This window comes from Mus caroli, unplaced genomic scaffold, assembly GCF_978045245.1.
Source record: "Mus caroli unplaced genomic scaffold, Mus_caroli_1 scaffold_9, whole genome shotgun sequence".
NCBI classification, from domain to species: Eukaryota; Metazoa; Chordata; class Mammalia; order Rodentia; family Muridae; genus Mus; species Mus caroli.
In genome coordinates this window covers 20,421,458-20,440,461 of record NW_028227264.1, presented here as the reverse complement: position 1 = coordinate 20,440,461, position 19,004 = coordinate 20,421,458, and the positions used below count along the sequence as shown (strand labels likewise).

The following is a 19,004-nucleotide window of genomic DNA, read 5'->3' as shown; positions in this document are numbered from 1 at the left end:
TGTTTGGCTCAAAATAAGTTAGATTTGACTGTGTGTCTATAAAGGTAACAATTGGGGTAGATGTGTAGAAAGCTTAGGAAGGACATTATAATGCAGGAAGTACCGGACAGATGAAGTGGCTTGGACACGGATCTTCCTGAGTCATGATATCTGTAACTGTGGCATAATCAATCAAACGGCAGGGACTCTGGGGCAGGAAAACCTGGAAATTGTGTGGAGGATGTGGAGTCATGCTCATTTCTCAAAGAATTGTGTCAACACCTTATTCTTAGATTTTTCTAAGAATGACCTTAAGGCTTTCTCAAGGATATGTGACCTTAAGAAATGAATAGATGAATAGAAAAAAAAAGGTCCTTAGAAAAACAAGTCAATGCCCCCTGACTAGTGGGCTATGAAATTTGCTATGGTATCCAGATATTTCAGCATTAATACATGGGACATTTTCACAAAGCCTCAAAATGTACGGAAAACAATTTGATGAATTGTGTGTAAGAATTCTCAGCAAAGTTGAGTTATCTCTTACCATAGTTGTTCTATCATTAAAGAAGTAATTCCAGGTGCTGGGGGAAAAAATAAAGACAAAAACAAAAAACAAAAAAAAACAAAACAAAAACAAAAACAAAAAGCCTCGAGATTGCATTCTACATAGTCAAGCCACCGAAACAAATTATGTGGTAACAACTGGCAGCTTGTTATTACAAACTTTATATGCCACAGTACCTAGGGCCAGGGCCTAGAAGTGGGAGTGGGTGGGTAGGGGAACAGGGCCGGGGGGGAGGGAGGGTATAGAGAACTTTTGGAATAGCATTTGAAATTTATATAAAGAAAATATCTAATAAAAATATTATAAAAATAAATAAATAAATAAATAAATAAATAAAATAAAAACAACTGGCTCTTGCTAAATGTTCACCTCTAGATAATATGAGGGTAATAGATAAAGTAATACAAGCCTCACAAAATCACAAAATCAAGGAAGCAGAATAAGAAATTGTTTATATAGTATATAATTGCTAATGGGAAAATAAATTCACAAATGAAGAGAGATGCTATCTCTGTGTAATTAACCATCATCACTGCATCTCATTTCCTTCTTTATATTTGTCCTTTACAAATTTTCTATCGTGGAGTGTTGATAATTTTGAAAGAGGACCTAAATACTAGTGCCACATGATGTAAATGGTGAAACTCCATTTCAAAGCCACCTTTTCAAACTTAAAAGACCTGTGTCTGACATCACCCAACGTTGCTCTCATCACATAAGAGTCTAAAGGATTTTGGATATCATCTTACTTGGACAAAACGTTATGTCAGAGAACGGCCTCAGTTTGCACATAATTCTTAATAAGCTGCCATTTCAGTGAGTGTCTGTGGACAGATAGCACTCATTGCTAAATACTGAAAGAGAGTGTTTCTTACAGAACTTAGAAACAACAGTGGCTATTTTCAATCTGTGCCAGCAGAAGCTATTTACTACGAGAAAGCAAATATGTATGTTTCATCCCTGTTAGGAGTAACTGTGTAAATGTCTTGGTAACGACAACCCAGCTGATTCCTGCTCTTGCAAAAGTCCTGCTCTACAGCCTAGGAGGTGCTTTCCCCATTGAGAACATTTACAGCGCAACGAAAATAGGTAAGGAAACTATCTGAAATTCTGCATGAAATGGAATCACATCTGCAGGATTATAGTATATAAGTGTGTATACACACACACACACACACACACACATATATACGTACATATATACATATGTATATACACACATATATTATATATAATTGTTGATTCTCTTTTAAATAATTTCCTATTACCATATCCAGATAATTTGGGAAACCTTCAAATAACAAAATTATGTGTAATTCATGATACATGTGTATATTTTACAAGAACTCTCAGCTAGTGAAATGCCCAATGCTAAACGTAGGAAATCCTCACTCGTTCTGCCCACACATGACATCATACAATATTCTAGCATATGTTGTCTGAGTAATATGTGCTCCAGCTACAGCATTAATGAGAAACACAGAATTACATACTCAATAAAACTGATCTAAGGTTTAAAAAAAAAAAAAAAGAACACTATTTTGGAAGCACCGAGAGGCCTCAGATTAATTCTGTGACAATCAATAGATAATTTCAGAAACAAGTGAAATTTTTCATAGAGAAGAATATGTACTTTATTATCCATTACCTGAATGTCTGTCCCCAATACACAGTAAGACTCAAATAACTATAGCCTGCTTCCTAGTTCGTATGGTGTGCAGAGTCTGACTGCCAATTACCATTCAAAAATAAAACTTCATCAGGTTCTGCCATGAACTCTGTTTGTCAGAGTTAAAAGACAGCACATTCATTCTACTTTCTCTGACGAATCTCTTGGGCATATAAATAGGTTGTACAAAATGCCCTAAAGGGCAACGAACTTACCTGTTGCCCATTGACAAGCTCAAAATCCTAAACTCTCCCACCCAACACAGCTATCCCTAGGTCTCATGAAGGTTGCAGGCATTTGGGAAGAACAGTTGGGGAGAGTCAAACTTTCTTAAAGTGTGTGCCACGTTATCCCATGCTCTACAAATCAGAACCAAGATTCCAATCCCATACACCATTCTGTGAAGATATATATACATTAAATCCTTAGGAGTGACAGAATGTGAACTTCCTTTTGACAACACAAATGATTTTTCTACTCAAACAAACATTTCTTTTACTTAAAGGACGATATTCTTTCCATTGGCCAATATTTTTTAATATTTAACCTGCGAAAATCATTATTATTTTTCCCTTGTCACTAGTACTTTTTTTCTTTAGCATTCTAAACTAGCAGATTAAGAAGAAGAAAAATGTCAAAAATAACAATGGCTGCAAGAACATTCTTAGAATGAAATTCAGGAAAAGATGCCAGTGTTGTAAAGATAAAACATGGCTGCTGGTTCCGTGGCATCCCCTTCTGTCTACACACTTAATAAACTATTCTAAGTGAAAAGCAGTTATATTCAAATGCATGTGTTGATTTGTAGATGCAGTGGTCATAAGCTCCCTCCAATGCTGTTCAAAAGACAATAATAGAGCACTGTGTGGACCTAAAAGTTCATAAGTACCATGGCCCCAAGAATAAACAATGCATTGTTTTTCAGGCAAGGAAAGCTGTTTTGAGCGTATAGTGTCCAGATTTGGCACTAACATAACTTATGTTGTGATTGGAGATGGCCGGGATGAGGAGCACGCTGCTAACCAGGTAACTCTGCTCTGAACTGTATCTCATTTATCTTCCAGGAAAAGAAAGTTGCTTTGAGCGAATAATGCAAAGGTTTGGCAGAAAAGTAGTGTATGTTGTAATTGGGGATGGTGTAGAAGAAGAGCAGGCAGCAAAAAAGGTAACCTGTCTCAAACAATGTTGGTGTGGCACCTCTAGAGCAAGCCCTCTTGTTTGCATCCCTGTAGTTTGGCCAATTGGCAGCTTGACAAGTGATTGACACTTCGAGTCGCAAATCAATAAGAGCATGAGAGAGTCGATGTGGGCCTGCAAATAAACCATTTGGAGTCTAGCATTTTATGCCTGGAATTTGATAGGAAGTACAGGAAAATTAATTAATATTTATTCAATCATATGGAAATAAGAAATATATTCACACATTTAGAACATATATTTAATACACACACATATACTCACACCATGCATACAGTGATAAAGAAATTCACAGGATTTACCAGAGGAAATGTAGCAGGTTCATAGCATTGTCAGTATGAGGAGCCCTAGACTCTCAGATTGCACACAGTCCTTGTGAGTGCCTAGAGACAGACAGGTTCCTCCATACTAAATGCTGAAGATAAGGTTGGTAGCTGAAGGAAAACTTGTAAGAAGCTTTCGTCCGCATGCTTAGACTAGGAGCACTCTTAGTATTTGGTATGAGAGGTTGTCCTAGAGTCTTTTTTTTTTATTAGATATTTTCTTCATTTACATTTCAAATGCTATCCCCTTTCCTAGTTTCCTCTCGAAAATCCCCTATACCCTGCCCCTGCTCCCCAACCCACCCACTCTCACTTCTTGGTCCTGGCAGTCCCCTATACTAGGGCATAGAATCTTCACAAGACCAAGGGCCTCCCCTCCCATTGGTGGCTGACTAGGCTATCCTCTGCTCACAGTCATCTATTGAATGGAACACAGGGTCCCCAATGAGGAAGCTAGAGAAAGTACCCAAGGAGCTGAAGGGGTCTGCAGCACTATAGGAGGAACAACAATATGAACTAACCAGTACCCCCAGAGCTCATGTCTCTAGCTGCATATGTCCTAAAGTCTGATGGGCAATGCTTCTCACATCTACAAGTTTCTCACTGAGCGCCAAGCAGTTGGCTTTGAGCAACTTTGAGCAGGAGATCTGGTAGGCTCTACTTATTTAAATAAGTTTTATCCGACACATATTTCTGACAAGAAACCAGGGTAGTTGTAAAATCACTAAGTGATTGGTTCAGTGTCAGAAAAAGGATCCAGACCAGACAGCACAACACAGCACCCACTCCTTCCTTCACTGAAGAGCCAGGAAAGAAAAGAGACTACCAATGACAGCGTAGCTTCTAAAGAAGTCGCCATCCTTCTTATCTCCAGGTGGTTTAAATCACCTTCCAATAAAGCCGCTACTAAACACATGGGTCAGAGCGCTGACCCAATTTCTTTAGAATAATCAGAGCGAACAGTTCCATAGGAGAGTTTGTGACCTTAACCGAAAGCTAACCCACTCAGCTCACACCTAGCAAGTGGAGGGAGGGAATGTGTTCTGCTTCAGAAGGTCAGCAGCAGCTATCCTCTGAAAGCCCTGTGCTTCTCCATCCTGTTAGGAGAGCTGAGGTGACATGAAGCTCCCTGGGTGTTAATTAGCAGTGGCTGTGACTTAAGACTGCACACTGGTCCCAAGGACACTGTGTACAAGGTCAGCCAATGCAGCCTCAAGCAGCCCATCTGGCCCTGCTGCTGCCACTGCCACCACCTGTGGTGTTTAAGGCACACACAGTTGCTATCTCTTCTGGAGTTTATGGGTGTTTGGAATTCATGCGAATTTAGTTTTCCACATTGGCACCATAGTCACACATAGTGGACACCAGACCCTCGAACAAACACTAGAATCTCCTTAGCCTATGTGAAATGTATTTAACGCTAGAGCAGAACAAATAAAGCTCACTTTTACAAGCCAATGACAACGTGTTTGTTAAGAATTAAGACTTATCTCGTCTACGCTAGTCATCCACACTGAGAATAGCACTCTGGGCCTGTCCTCCGGTTTAAAGTCCATGCTTGGGGGAAATAGCTTGACTCCAAATGGATCAAAATTTCAGACAGAATGCTGTTTTCAAATGGTTGTTTAAGTAGGTAGAGTTTGGGTGATGGGTAAAGGCTATGATTCTGTTTGGAAACACAGGTGGCTGGTTGCCCTAGCACCCAGAATGCATGCTTTTCTCTGACCATAGACGTAATCGCATGTTGTAGGCATTCTGAGTACTGTTTTGTTGTTACAAATAGATCTGAGCTGAAATGCAAAACGTTACCCTTCTCAAAGTTCTTTGCTCTAATTGAACTAAAATCCATGTTTGTGAAATTTAAAGAGAAATCAAAAAAAGGATCAAATCTTAGCAACAGGAATAACGGCCCTCTCCTCTCAAAATATACCAGGTGAGATGTATATGTAAAATTTAAAGTTTCTAGAAGCCACATTCAAAAGTAAAAAGAATAGAATAAACTTTAATAATATCTATTAATTGGCTCAATCTGTATAGAATATTATATATCAATATCTAGTCTATATAAGAATTATTGACATGATGTCTATATTACTGTATTGGTCTTAGTCTGAAATTCAGAATGTATTTTAAATTGGACTAAACATATTTTAAATACTTATAGCCACATGTAGTTAGTAGCTACCATGCTGAATAGCAAAGAATTCCATAGTAATAATGATAATGATAAAGCTTCATGTTAAAACAAGATATCGTTTCCATGTATATAGTTTCCACTGCATACAAGACTACATTCTATTTATATACATCTTAGAAGATGTTCTAAGTTCAATGTAATAATTAATGTTATTGTTCTGCAATTGACTGAAGTATATTTTTTCATTATTATTATTTCCAGTGAGATTTCCTCAGGTATTATTTCCAGTCGATCTTTTCTGTAAACTCTGAGTAGCACAGCTGTAGTTTATAGTAGCACATCTCTAGAAGGCCACAAGGCAGCATACCATTTAATACTCTGTCTGCCCACTTGCAAATGGTATGTGCATCCCTGTTAAGATTGCATCCTCTCCCTCTCCAACTTGTACACATGAAATAAACCAAACATCTCCTAGCTTAAGTTATCAGTTATCTGAGGCAAGTAAGAATATGATCAATTCTCATATTTTTATTTTCCTTAATCTGGTTCCAAGTTGTTTTTTACACAGATACAAATCCACTCTCTTTCCCTTTCAAACTGCCAAACACTATGGGTTTAGGAAGTTAGTGGCCTAAATTTATCTTATTTTTAACCAAGAAATTGACTTTTAAAGGTACGGTGCTAACTGATAGCTGTTGTTCCCAGGCCTTGCAGGATTTCTAGGCCAACTTGCCTTCCCCAGTGTTGACCTCGGTAACACTGATTTACAGAGTAGAGATTCAACTAGCAAGGAAACTCAATATTGGATGTTGTACCATTAAAATCCAGTTCAGATCTATTTCTCTATTCCTTGGAATATTCCACATTGGTACTACCAGACTTCCACCTGTAGATGGCCTCTATTAAACTCCCTCCCTTGAACACGGGTGAACACCACATCTGGGTGTGTGCTCCTGTCTCCATGGAATGATGGTTACGATCTGTCTCCAATTCTTCATTCCTACCCTCTACCTCTCCCCTCTCTCCTTGTCTTGACCACACAGCACAACATGCCCTTTTGGAGGATATCAAGCCACTCGGACCTCTTGGCTCTACATCAAGCACTGGAACTAGAGTATTTGTAACTGTATTCTCTAGCTGGGGATCCATTGTTTTTATATTTCAAGTACACTGTATTTTTATGTGTGATCCAATGCCGCTGGCTTCTTCTACATATATTAATGGTCTTAATGGATGAAATCATACTCGGAATGAAAACTCCAGAGTGAAGAATTCAGGTTGCTGAATGGAATTAAACTTTAGTGCTACAGAAAGGAAGCTCTATGGTCTTATTACCTTTACAATACTTTCATGGTTTAAAAAATAATAATAACAAAAATCTGTGGCAGTTGCTGACATGTATCGAGTGAGTCCTAACAAGAATTAACAGCTTTAGTAAAGAACTCGAACCCTCCCGAGCCACAGCGCCTGTTCTGCCTCTGACAAGGTGGTTGAAAACATTCCTCAAAATGGGAGCTCTTCTCAACCCTGAGGTTTGAATCTGACTTATAGCCTACCTAGCCCAGAAAATCTGAATCGGAATGCACTCAGACTGGATAGCGACAGTCCTATCTAGACCTGTAATTTGTGTAAATTATTGATGGAAATAATTTACTGTGACTTTATTAGCAGCTGACTCTGAAAGTGGATGCAATTTTTCTTTTATTTGTCAGGGTGGGAAAAGGGCTGGGGAAATGGGAATATAATATTGTCTCTTTTATAAGTTTGGCAAAGAGAATGTTCATACTGATGTGTTGTGCCTTAAAGACAAGACAGCATTTGTGTGTTACAATGTAACTTTGATTAAACTCTCTGTAGTTAATGAAAGACAAAATCAAACAAACAAAACAAACAAGCAAACAAAAACCTTTGTGATAATTCTTCACATGACCAAATTTAAAATTCAAGATATTAGTTTAACATGGAAACATCAACAAACTGAATATTTGTTAAAATGAGAAACCAGTAACAATAATAATACAAGAAAGCTTGCATTTTAATTGGGTTCTAAACGATTCCAGTATTCAGTATATGCCAATTATCTGAACACCCAATCATAAGCAGATTTGGGAGACTATGGGCTCTTTATTTAGAGAGTGAAATATATATATATATATATATATATATATATATAGTCTCAAGTGTCCTCTCTTACAGTTTTCTGGGGGAAAATTAAGAGCCATGTTCATATCAACACACCCAATTTTAGTTTAAGACTGGATATGTGCAAGTTGCTAAGGGGACAATATCATGGTGCACATTTAGCAAATATCATCAAAGTCATTTTTAGAACATGCTATGGAATGGATGTAGCTTAAAACACACATTGAGTAGGCACAGCAGATTGCATTTGTCTTTCATGCTGTTGCAAAAGCAAGTATCATCAGTGATAGAAGGCAGGTATACTAAATAGCTCTCAAGAAAAAACTCAGAATCTATGAATATTTTATATAATGTCATCTTAAGTTAATTATCAAACAAGCTCTATCTTGACAACATCACCAGATCACAACAGTAAAAGGGTTTTCACTCTCCTTAGAACACACCAGCCCAGTGTCTTCCCATTACAGACAGGAATACATTGGTTTCTTCCTGTATGGTTGCTGAACAATGCCTGCATTCATTCCTGGGAGAGCCTGGCTGCATTGTGTGTGCCTGTCTTTTTGTCTTGTTGGTGTATAGCCCATACTGGTAACACAATACAGATTCTCCTGTCGTTTCTTATGACATGGTTTGCCTTGTGGAAATTTAAGACTTCAAGAAGGAAAATATTCTAATGGTGTGAGTGCCTGAATCTCTCTGCATTCTGAATGACATGAGATGGATCCAAGAGTCCAGCTCTTAGTCTCATCTGAGGCTGCTTCATAAGAGGTCATCATCTGAGGCTTTTGCAACTTAAATAAGGCCAGCATTTTGCTCAAAGATCACAGAGAATACTCTGGAGGGATGTATTTCTTTAGAGAATGCTGTGGCCCTGTTTACAAATGCGTAGATTGAAGATAAGATAATTCTGCATAAGATAGGGACTCCTTATCTTAGTCCTTACTTTTTAAATGTGGCTTTTGGTTGCCCTTTCCCCAATGCTATGGTGGCAAATTATGGTTGGAATATTTTAATACTAATACCATTAATAATAAATTTTATACTCCTCTGGTCTTCAGCTTGAAAGTGGTTAAAAGGTCAAAGATTTTCTTTTTTATTACTGGAACTCATTCGTATTTAGTACTACTACTAAAACCAAGTCAGTTTGGCACACAGCCAATTTCTTTCATTGATAGACTTTGTGTCTCTACATCAAACGTTAAAATTCTTCTTGAAATCTGATGAACAAGGCTTCTTAGAGTGCTCCACTTGAGGGACAGAGAGGCATACTCTTTCCAAATGCTTAAGGACTGGCTGTTGGCCTCCTCCTTGCTCCAGTTTATCCCTTCCCCCTTTTCCCGCCCTGCATATCTGTTAAGGGAAGGCAGCCAGTGTAATATACCTACAAGTGAGGCTGATGGAAAACAGATTGTTCAGCACAACAATGGTGACAGCCAGAAAGCCATGGCCCAGTCTAGTCATGTCACCTGAGCAGGGTCACACTACAACTCTTCTCTTCCCACCTTAGGACAGGAAAATGCTCTATCTTTCTAAAAACACATCACACAAACAGCAATAAAAAAATAAATAAAATAAAAATAAAAAACCAGCCCTGCGGGCAGTTCCTACCTTCTATTTTTATGTAGAATATCGTGCCTTATTATAAATGAGTTTGAAAACTGCTCTCCAACCAGATGGGGTTTGGGCTATTACATATTCAAGCTTGGTATAATATTAGAAAAAAAAATAACTGCCTTATATTGCACCTTAAAAATATCAAGACCCTATCACTTGAGTAAGAAACTAGGTGGCCTAACTACAACATTATAGCATACATCTAATATGATTAAAAACCCCGAAGAAATGTGCAAATCCAATTCAGAGGTAAAAATAAGATTTTAAGATTATATGGTCTGTGTACAAAAATAGGTACTAACTGTCTGGCGAGCTAAGATCAAAATAGCTTCAACAGCACGCCCTACTGTGAAGTTTGTTTTGTAAAGCCTACTCGTTGGTGACAAGCCTACAATTCTCTGTGAATACGGTGTTTAGTATTTCTTTTCAACACAAACCTAAGCCTCATGAGCCAAAGTTGCATTTTGACTCCCAGCTATGGTGGCGTTTTAGGGAATCTCACAGTCAAAGTCAAGGGTTTCTGTTATGTATTAGTAAAGTATAGATTATTGGGGCCTACATAATTTAAAGAAATGTAAATTAATATTAAAAGCTTGTAAAAATATGTACATCTTTACTATTTCTCAATAAATACCTTTGCAACTGTATACTTTGTCTTCAGTCATCCATTTTGTAGAGATTTTAACGTGCAAGTATTGCTTGATTCTAAATCCTGTGGAATTCATATTTAGGTCTCTGAATGTAGTGTTTCATCTTCTTATGCAAAAGCGTTTTCATTGAAGAGCAACTAAAGTATAATACAGTAAATGTCCCTAATAAATGCAGTAAAAAAGGCTGGTCTTTGAAGATGTGGGCTGCATATAGGAATATTCATTCATTCATGTACAATCATAATACAACCAAAATGTGTTCATGGTCAGAGTATCTATTTGAATTTGTAGCCATTTACTATATGTATTTATATTTGTGTGTCTGAATGTGTAAGGGTGTGTACTTTCCAGGTCCCACATACACATGTGGAGTCAGACATCAACTTGTGGGAGTCCATTTCACAATATGAGTTTCAACTCAGCTTACCAGGTTGTCCTGTAACCTGTTGAACCATCTTGCCAAAGTAATAGAATATTTATAGAAAGTCCCTTTAGATGAACATGGTTGTAACTGCTATAATCTATGGCTCATTGTTATTCAAATCTTCCAAGAGAATAGAAACATGTTTTTATAAAATGAATTTAGTATTTTGTATCACATTATTGTGTTCATTTCTTCACAAAGATATTGTTGACATGAAGACTAAAGACAAGTTTCAGAACTGATTTTACTCACTCACATTTTTAAAAAGAAAACTGTTAACGTCCAAATTAACAAAATTTAGAGGGAATTAGGTGAGGATTCTCCAACAAACCCTACTCCATACAAAAGTTCATTGAGATATGCAGAATACATTGGATGTGTTTAAAATTGACTAGACCAACTTCTTTCTGGTTTTGAACATCTAATTACCACTGAAAGGTGAGTTTTTGAGATATATTAAATTTCCTATCCCCTGGTCTTCAAACAAGTATGTCTCCTTTGCCTGTTCAGTATACCTGCATGGATGAACGATCTCAAATGAATGCACCCAAAGCAGAGAATATGCTGCTACCCAGCCACCTTGCATCTCTGCACAATGACCATTCCAGCGCAACAGTCATTTTCCACCTGCATCATCATTTGCCTCTAGTTGAGCATCCTGCTTAGGCCCTCAGACCCCTTGAGTACCTGTCATTACAGCAGCCAGAACAATCCTTTGAATCAGAGCATGCTCCTAGGCTTCCAGAAGTGTCTCGCCAACTGCCTGACAGCCTCCTTCAGCATAAGTGCCATTGTACAATGACCTATGTAACCTACATGAATGGTCCAGTGATTATAAGTAGTTCATCTTCTCACTCCACTCTCCTCCAGTCAGTTTCTTATTGCTGGATATTTGTATTTTGGGGCCCACAGTGACAGCCAACTTCTGCAGAGACTCATCTCCAGCCCTTCCTCCTTTGGAAGATTTTCACCAGACATCTATCTCCATTGCATCTGTGCTAACATTCTTTCAGGTCTTTCACCCCAATACTCTCATGTGGCTAACGAGGTTCAAATCTCTAACAATGGATGTGTCTCCATATTTGTATTGAATAGCATTAACCCTTCACTTTATCTAATGTGATATGTATTTGATTCGCCTTTTATTCGGTGTTACTTGGCCATTCCTAGATATGCTCTGTGAGTCTACAGATCTTGATTTGCTCTACTCTGCATCTCTGAAGATTCTTGTCACAGAGTAGGCACTCAAGCAGTGCTTGTGGGGTGTATGTCTAAACCACAGGTGTACATGTTCACCATCTAGAATTAACATGGTTTCTAATGACACTACCAGACAAGAAGGAGACAAAGAAAGCATGCAGGTAAGTTGGCTGAGACAAAATATATCTACAACATATTGGAATGCTTGGTAACCTACTGCTGTGTGAAAATAACAAATAGATATAAGTAATGATATATTTGAAAAGTGGTTGTAGATAAACTGAGCATGACCTTCTGGGTTAAAAAGAGATCTTCTCATGGTCCATAAATTGATTCCTTAGTATTTTATTCTGTTTATGGCTTGGAGTTTTTGTTCTCCTGTGTGTGACAGGGTCTTCCCTTGTCAACCAGGTTAGCCTACAACTAACTATCTGTTTCAGGTTGGCCCCAAACTTCTGGCAATCCTCCTGTTTCAGCTTCATAAGTGCTAGGATTATAGGTAGAAACCACCACATTAACTTAAAAAATATATTAACTTTACAAAGTCACTGTGCTTGGCTGAATTAAAGTATTTCAGAAAAATCATGCACAAAACACATTTCTTTGAAAGTTCTGTGGTTCATAATTCTGAATTGAGTTTTTAAAAGACTTTTTAATGCATACCAAATCTATTTTCAATCATGTCTCCCTCCTCCTCACATCCTCCAATTGCCCTGGAACTCCTGCAACATACCTGCTTCCTCCCAACTTCTCCTTCTCATACATCTATTGCAGTGTGTTCAATTAGGGCATGGTCTTGGGAGCATTCACTAAAGAATAGGCAACCTTCCAGAGTCCACAAACCTGAAGAAAACTGACTCTTTCACCCAGCAGCCTTCAACTGCCAATAACTCTCCAGTCAAGGGTCGGACCACATGAGACCCACCCCATATGTTATGGAAATTCAGCTAGATTGATCTTGTAAGCCTTGTGCTCCTGTGATTTCATGATTATATTGGTCACATCACATCCAGAAGTCTTTCTCAGGACTATCCCACCTCTTCTAGCTCTTTCCATCCCATGTTCCCTGAGCCTTGGGTCATGGTGATACTTTCTCAACACTTGGACAAGTTATGAGGCTTTGCAGTAGCTGTTGTCCAAGGCAAAAATAATCTTCTCTGAACACAGTTGAGAGCAGCACAGATCTACAGGTATAAACATATATGTATGTGGTAATCTGACAACAGGATAATTTGGAAAACCAACAATAGGCTCCCATCTAGGGCCTGTGTCCTCCCTAGCCATGCACTGTCTCATTGGCTGTCAGGCACTCTGTATTCTTGCCATATATCTCTGATTTTTTATGCCTGGCAGATGCTTGCTGATATCAGCTGATTTCCCCAGGAAAACTTCAATAAACATGTGAAATGGAAAAGGGGTGCACACTTGGGTACATGGAGGGATTATGGAGTAAGCATGTCTCATAGAATCAAAGCAGAAACTCCACACAGCCTAGAGCCTGGGAGACATGAGGTACTGAGTGAGCTATGGGGTACAATGGTAAGCATACAATACATGGTGGATCACTTCATACATATATGCCTAGCCAGCCTTCAAGGGGACACATCCTACAGAAAATGAGTTACACACTGAATCTTCAAGAACAAAATGAAGGCCATGGGGAATGGGATGGGATTGGAGGCATCTAGGCTAAGTTAAAAGCACACAAGAGAAAGAGGGAAGAGAGAAAAGAGAGAGAAGGTCATTAGGTTAGAGAACTTTAATGAAGCTCTCTTAATGGAGTGTTGAATGCCTTGCAGACAATGGAAGCTAGAGTGAGAAGCTTCTCGATACAGAGTTTATGTTATCCTGGATGAGAAGGCACCGGATGACAGATCACAGTGTCAGAGGGTGTCTGTGTCCAGATTCCAATTCCACACTATTGTTCTGGCCACACTGTGAAGATTGTGGGACTTAAGAGGCTGACAGAGGACCCCAAAGTGTTATTGATTCCTGGATTACCACAAACATGGAAAGAAGGAAGTAGATTCAAAGAAATTAATGGGTCAACTAATTACAGCCTTACAACCTTTGCTGCTTCCCCTCCTGTCCTCCGACATAGCCACCTTCACATCTGACCTCTGCTTCTCCTGTCCTCAAGCACAGCCACCCTGACCTCTGGGTATCTGCTTGGGAATTCTATAGATTGAAATGCAGCTGCCAAGAGAACAAAGCCAGAAAAGGAGGCTGAAGATTCTGGTGAGGTTTTTATTAGTGCTGACTGCTTGCCTCTGGCTGGAGATGACTCTGGTATTGAGAAGTGTTCATCTGGAAAAGCCAGAAGTTGCAAAGCAAGGTTGTTCAAATTGTTGAATCTGGAGCAATTTCCTGGTTGCTTTTTTAAAATGCTTTGCCAGATCACAGCTAAATCACTCTAAAAGCAGTAAGTAAAATCTGAAATAATTTCATGAAATCACATCAATTATTTGAAAAACATGGCTCAGAGAGTAAAGGCTGTAGCCAACACTGACAAACTGAGTTCAAACCCCAGGACCCACATGGTATCCTCTGACCTTCACAGTCTTGCCATGGCATGAGCATCTAAAACACACACACACACATATACAAACACATGCATACACAAGTAATTTTAAAACATCTGCTATTTGTATGATCTTGGGTCATCATTGTGAAAATAGGAATGATGCCAGCAATGCATCATGTGTGTGTGTGTGTGTGTTGTTGTTGTTGTTTGGGGTCTTCTGTTTATTTAACATTGTTTTTGTATCCTCTGCTGGGCCCTGGTTTCCAAAAAGATAAAGTAGGGAGGTCTGTGTCTGGATTTATAGCCTGGGAGAACTCAAATGCCTCTATGAGCTTCTCCTTCCGGGACTTACACATGCAAGGCCTTGCCAGCTTACGCCTGCCTGGAAACAAATATGACAGTAATTTATTTGGCAAAGAAATAAAACATTAGCAAAAGTCTCCACAACAGAATGACACATGATTTAGTCACTTAGACAGACTAATGTATTAAAAAATATGGTGACCATTAAAATAGAAGTTATGATGGAATAAATTATTTTATGAGAGAGGGCAGTAATCTCCGGTACGTGAACAGAAAGCAAAAGAACTAGCAAACACACACCTGTAAAATCAGCAGATCTGAGCCATTAAATTATTTCTCCATCAATTTTACCACAGTTAAGGAGTAGGATAGGAGAGACACCAGCACCAATACTGTGGAGAAAGGGTAGAATGATAGGTTTTAAAATTTCACTGAGAGCTTTGCCAACAGCAAATGAGAACCCACCTATTTTTCCAAACAATAGAACATCCCAGACATCTGAGTCTAGGAAGGCAAGGACTGTGTATAAACTATCTCGGGATAGATTAAATATATTGCTTTGCCCTCTCTAAACTATGGTGTTACAGGTGAGTCCTGGAACTTCAATTTATGTCACCCTGAAATTTTCACATCCTTGTAAACATTGGAATCTGAGTACTCCATCCCTATACCTTCTCTGACCCAGAGACCACATTATCTAGTTGTCTATGGAATGCAGTTGAGAGTTTACTTAGTTAAGTACATCCTCGACATACTCCCTTACTTTTATCTCATTGAAAACCAGTTTACCTATAACCCTAAGTCATCCCAGCCCTACTTATAGGCAATCAACATGCTAGAGGAAGGGAGGGGGGTCCCACTAAAGAATGTGAAATCTCCAACATTCCATGCAACGAGAACCCACATGCCAGTTAAAGGTTTTCTATAACATACCATGGTTTCCTCTCAAAACTTCAAGCACTGGACATCTAAGCCCATGCTGTAGAAGTAGAAAGAGATGATTGGAGCTTTAACAAGTAGAGCTTGCTTGTAAGCCATCTGTGTGCACACTGGGAAAGGATTCAGGTTTGTTCGTAGGAGTGGGTGACAAAACTGGTTACTCTGGGACAAAACTGGTTACTCTAAGAGTGAATTTTTATAAAGTAAGTTTGCTCTCTCAGTTCATTCTCTTCATCCTCTCTTATTTTGAGTTCTCTGTCTCTCTGTCTCTCTGTCTCTGTCTCTGTCTCTCTCTCTCTCTCTCTCTCTCTCTGTCTCTTTCTCACACACACATACCCCCACACACATACACACCATTGATTGTATCACATGAGACCAATAACAGTTCTTAGAATGCCAGAACTTTGAGCTAAATAAATGTCCTTGCTTTCAAATAAAAGGCTCAGTCTCCGGTATTTTGCTATAATAACACAAAACAGACAAAGATAAAGTTACATGGTATTTATTACCTGAGAAAATTCAGATAAACACCTACTGTCCCTCAAGCTGAGAAATCAATTATCAAGTTCTCAGATAAGGTAGAATCCATTTTTATTATTTTGTTTATTATCATAATCCATGAAAGCAAACTTTTCAATTGCAGAAACGGGCAGCACCTTTGTACTAGGAAACACATGCAAAGAAAACAATATTCTATGAACCTGACAGTAACGAAGCTTGTGCTGGCACATTTCTCTGTCTTTGTACAAGACAATAGTTTAAATTTGAAATTACTTATTTCTTATTTTGTCTAGAAGTAAGGTTTCTTCCTACCCTGACAGTCTCTTCCTTAAGTGATGACCACATTGTCCACAATGAGTACATTGTTTGTGCTTTCGTTTTAAATATAGTTTATCAGCATTACCTGATAAACACTTTGATCATGTCTATGAGCTATAAAACAAGGTATTTGCCAAATTTAACAATAAAATACTGTATCCTGAGGCCACCTCTGTTTCAGAAAAATACATGAAATGTCTTCAGCATAGCCAACTTCATCTTGGAAAAACTTTTCATTTTCTTTCTCTCTGGTTTTCTTTTTAATTAAAACAAACTGAAATCTAATAAAAACAAATCAAAAGAAAATAATCTATAACAGCGGAGTCCAGTGGGACAAAGGGATGTTTCTATTTAAAAAGAAAAAATGTCTTCATGAAATCTAGATCTGTCAGCCTTGCGCTGCCTAATACTGTGACATGCTTACAGTGTTGAAGGAAATCAGGTGTTTTCATGCCAAATGAAAATAAAATTTATGTACTGTTATGACCGTACCCTTTGCCTGCGTTTCTCAGCCTATTCATCATTGAAAGCTGCTCAATAAATTCTGTGTAAACTCCATGTGGGGATGTCATGTAGTAATGACTCAGGACCAACCATAAATAACCACTCATCAATGCTCTGCAGGGGGTCAAGGACTTACACAAAATTTGTCCCCAATTGTTCAATAATGAAAGAGAGTCATTTGTAACTCCAGATGCATATTTGATACACTAAGTGGCAAAACTTGGACACTAGGAGTCCAGTTGAAGGCAAGGTTATCACCACCCTCATCTGAAGAGTCAAAGCAGGATGAGGGTAGTGTAATTTTACAGATATATATATATATATATATATATATATATATATATATATATGGCCAACCTCCTGGAGAAAGACTTATCCACTGCTGACTCTGTTATCAAGAACTTGATAATAAATTGTCCCAAGAGGCAACAACTTAAAACATCAAATATGTGTTATTTCCCTTAGTCTCCAGGATCAGTGAGTTAAGAACAACGAGGCCAATCTAGCTCTAGATTACTACTGAGCTGCCAGGCCTATGTAGTAAGACCTAGGACTATCTGGATTCTATAACAAGCAAAGGAACAAAACAACAAAATATCGTATTATAGTCACTGCTAATGAGGCAGTCACCAAAATGATGATTAATTTGACAGAAACAGAACTGTAAACGATCCCCAAATTTAGAAGATCATGTGTCTTCCCATTTGTCAAAGACATGACCCCTCTGTTCAACAAGAGGTTCTATGGGCCTCAACTGCCTCCTGTGGCACTAAAGTTTAAACCTTCCCACAGGGACAGGTAGCAAAGCACCAGCAAAGTTATCAAAACAGAAAGGCATTTTAGGTCATTGACAAATTGTGACACATTATTAGGTAGGATCATGCAAATTCAAAGCATTTGGCAATTTCAGGAACCGTTGCTTATTTTTCTACTGAAATTAAGAAAATTGAGAAGTTGCTGGGCGTGGTGGTATACACCTTTAATCCCAGCACCTGGGAGGCAAAGGCAAGTAGATTTTTATAAGTTTGAGACCAACCAGGTCTCAAATTCCAGGACAGCCATGGCTATGTGGAGAAACCCTATTTCAAAATAACAAACAAAACCACAAGAAAAGGAAAGGAAAGGAAAGAAAAGAAAAGAAAAGAAAAGGAGAAAATTGAGAAGCTTTTAAAAAATGGAATATCGCCTCTCTTTTCGTAGCAGTGACTTGATGAGATGAACTAGTGAGCCATTACTGCACTGGTCTTGTGGTCACAGAGAATAAGGAAAAGCAATGTACTCTGTACTCCCAGGAAAAGCAGAGGGGTTTATAGCTTTGCCAACAATTAATTATGAGATGCTTGTTTCAATACTGTTTGACCAATACATTTCCCTTCGGGAGCCAGGATAACAAGCAAATGGTCAGCTGACCTTGAAATTCCTGAGTCAATATGTTGACAATGTGCTGCAGTGAATACAAACCTGAAAGCCAACCAATCAACCAATCAGATGCAGCTTAGCATCTGCCAAGTCGGGGTTAGGTAGAGCATGCTCTTTGTATTTACCCCAACGTAATAATTTTATTAATTATTTGGGAATTTCATGCAATGAATCCCAAGCACACTCTTTTCCCATTCCTTCTGGGTCCACACCCTCCTGTTCTTACACCCTACCCCCACCCCTAACAAAACAAAACAAAACAAAGTCCAATTTGTGTTACTCATATACTCTTGGAGTAGGATCGGATTCTCAATAGCCTGTCTCTTAAAAAATAACCGAGTTGTTCTCCCAACTCCTGCAAGAAGCCATCAACTGTGAAGAGCCACTTGACCATCATTATCACAATTTTTTATTAGATATTTACCTTATTTACATTTCAAATGTTATCCCCTTTCCTGGTTTCCCCTCCAAAAACCCCCTATCCCCTCCCCCCTCCCACTGTTCACCAACCCACCCACTCCCACTCCCTGGACCTGGCATTTCCCTACACTAGGGCATAGAGCCTTCACAGGACCAAGAGCCTCTCTTCCCATTGA

General features: G+C 38.6%; 1 protein-coding gene across 9 annotated transcripts in view; it reads left to right on the top strand.

The window, feature by feature from the left end:
- Positions 1-10,418, top strand: part of Eya4 (EYA transcriptional coactivator and phosphatase 4) — a 256,421-nt gene extending 246,003 nt beyond the window's left edge. For 5 of the 9 annotated variants that reach the window (XM_029482164.2, XM_085842686.1, XM_021173761.2 and 2 more), the window contains 3 exons: positions 1,512-1,633; positions 3,278-3,378; positions 6,914-10,418. In XM_029482164.2, the coding sequence (XP_029338024.1) occupies positions 1,512-1,633; positions 3,278-3,378; positions 6,914-6,994 (304 nt within the window). In that variant the 3' untranslated portion in view covers positions 6,995-10,418. Of the gene's footprint in view, positions 1-1,511; positions 1,634-3,138; positions 3,240-3,277; positions 3,828-6,913 lie in introns of those variants that run through there. The other 4 variants (XM_085842685.1, XM_021173760.2, XM_085842687.1 and 1 more) reach the window with 2 other exon arrangements.
- Positions 10,419-19,004: the final 8,586 nt, after the last annotated feature.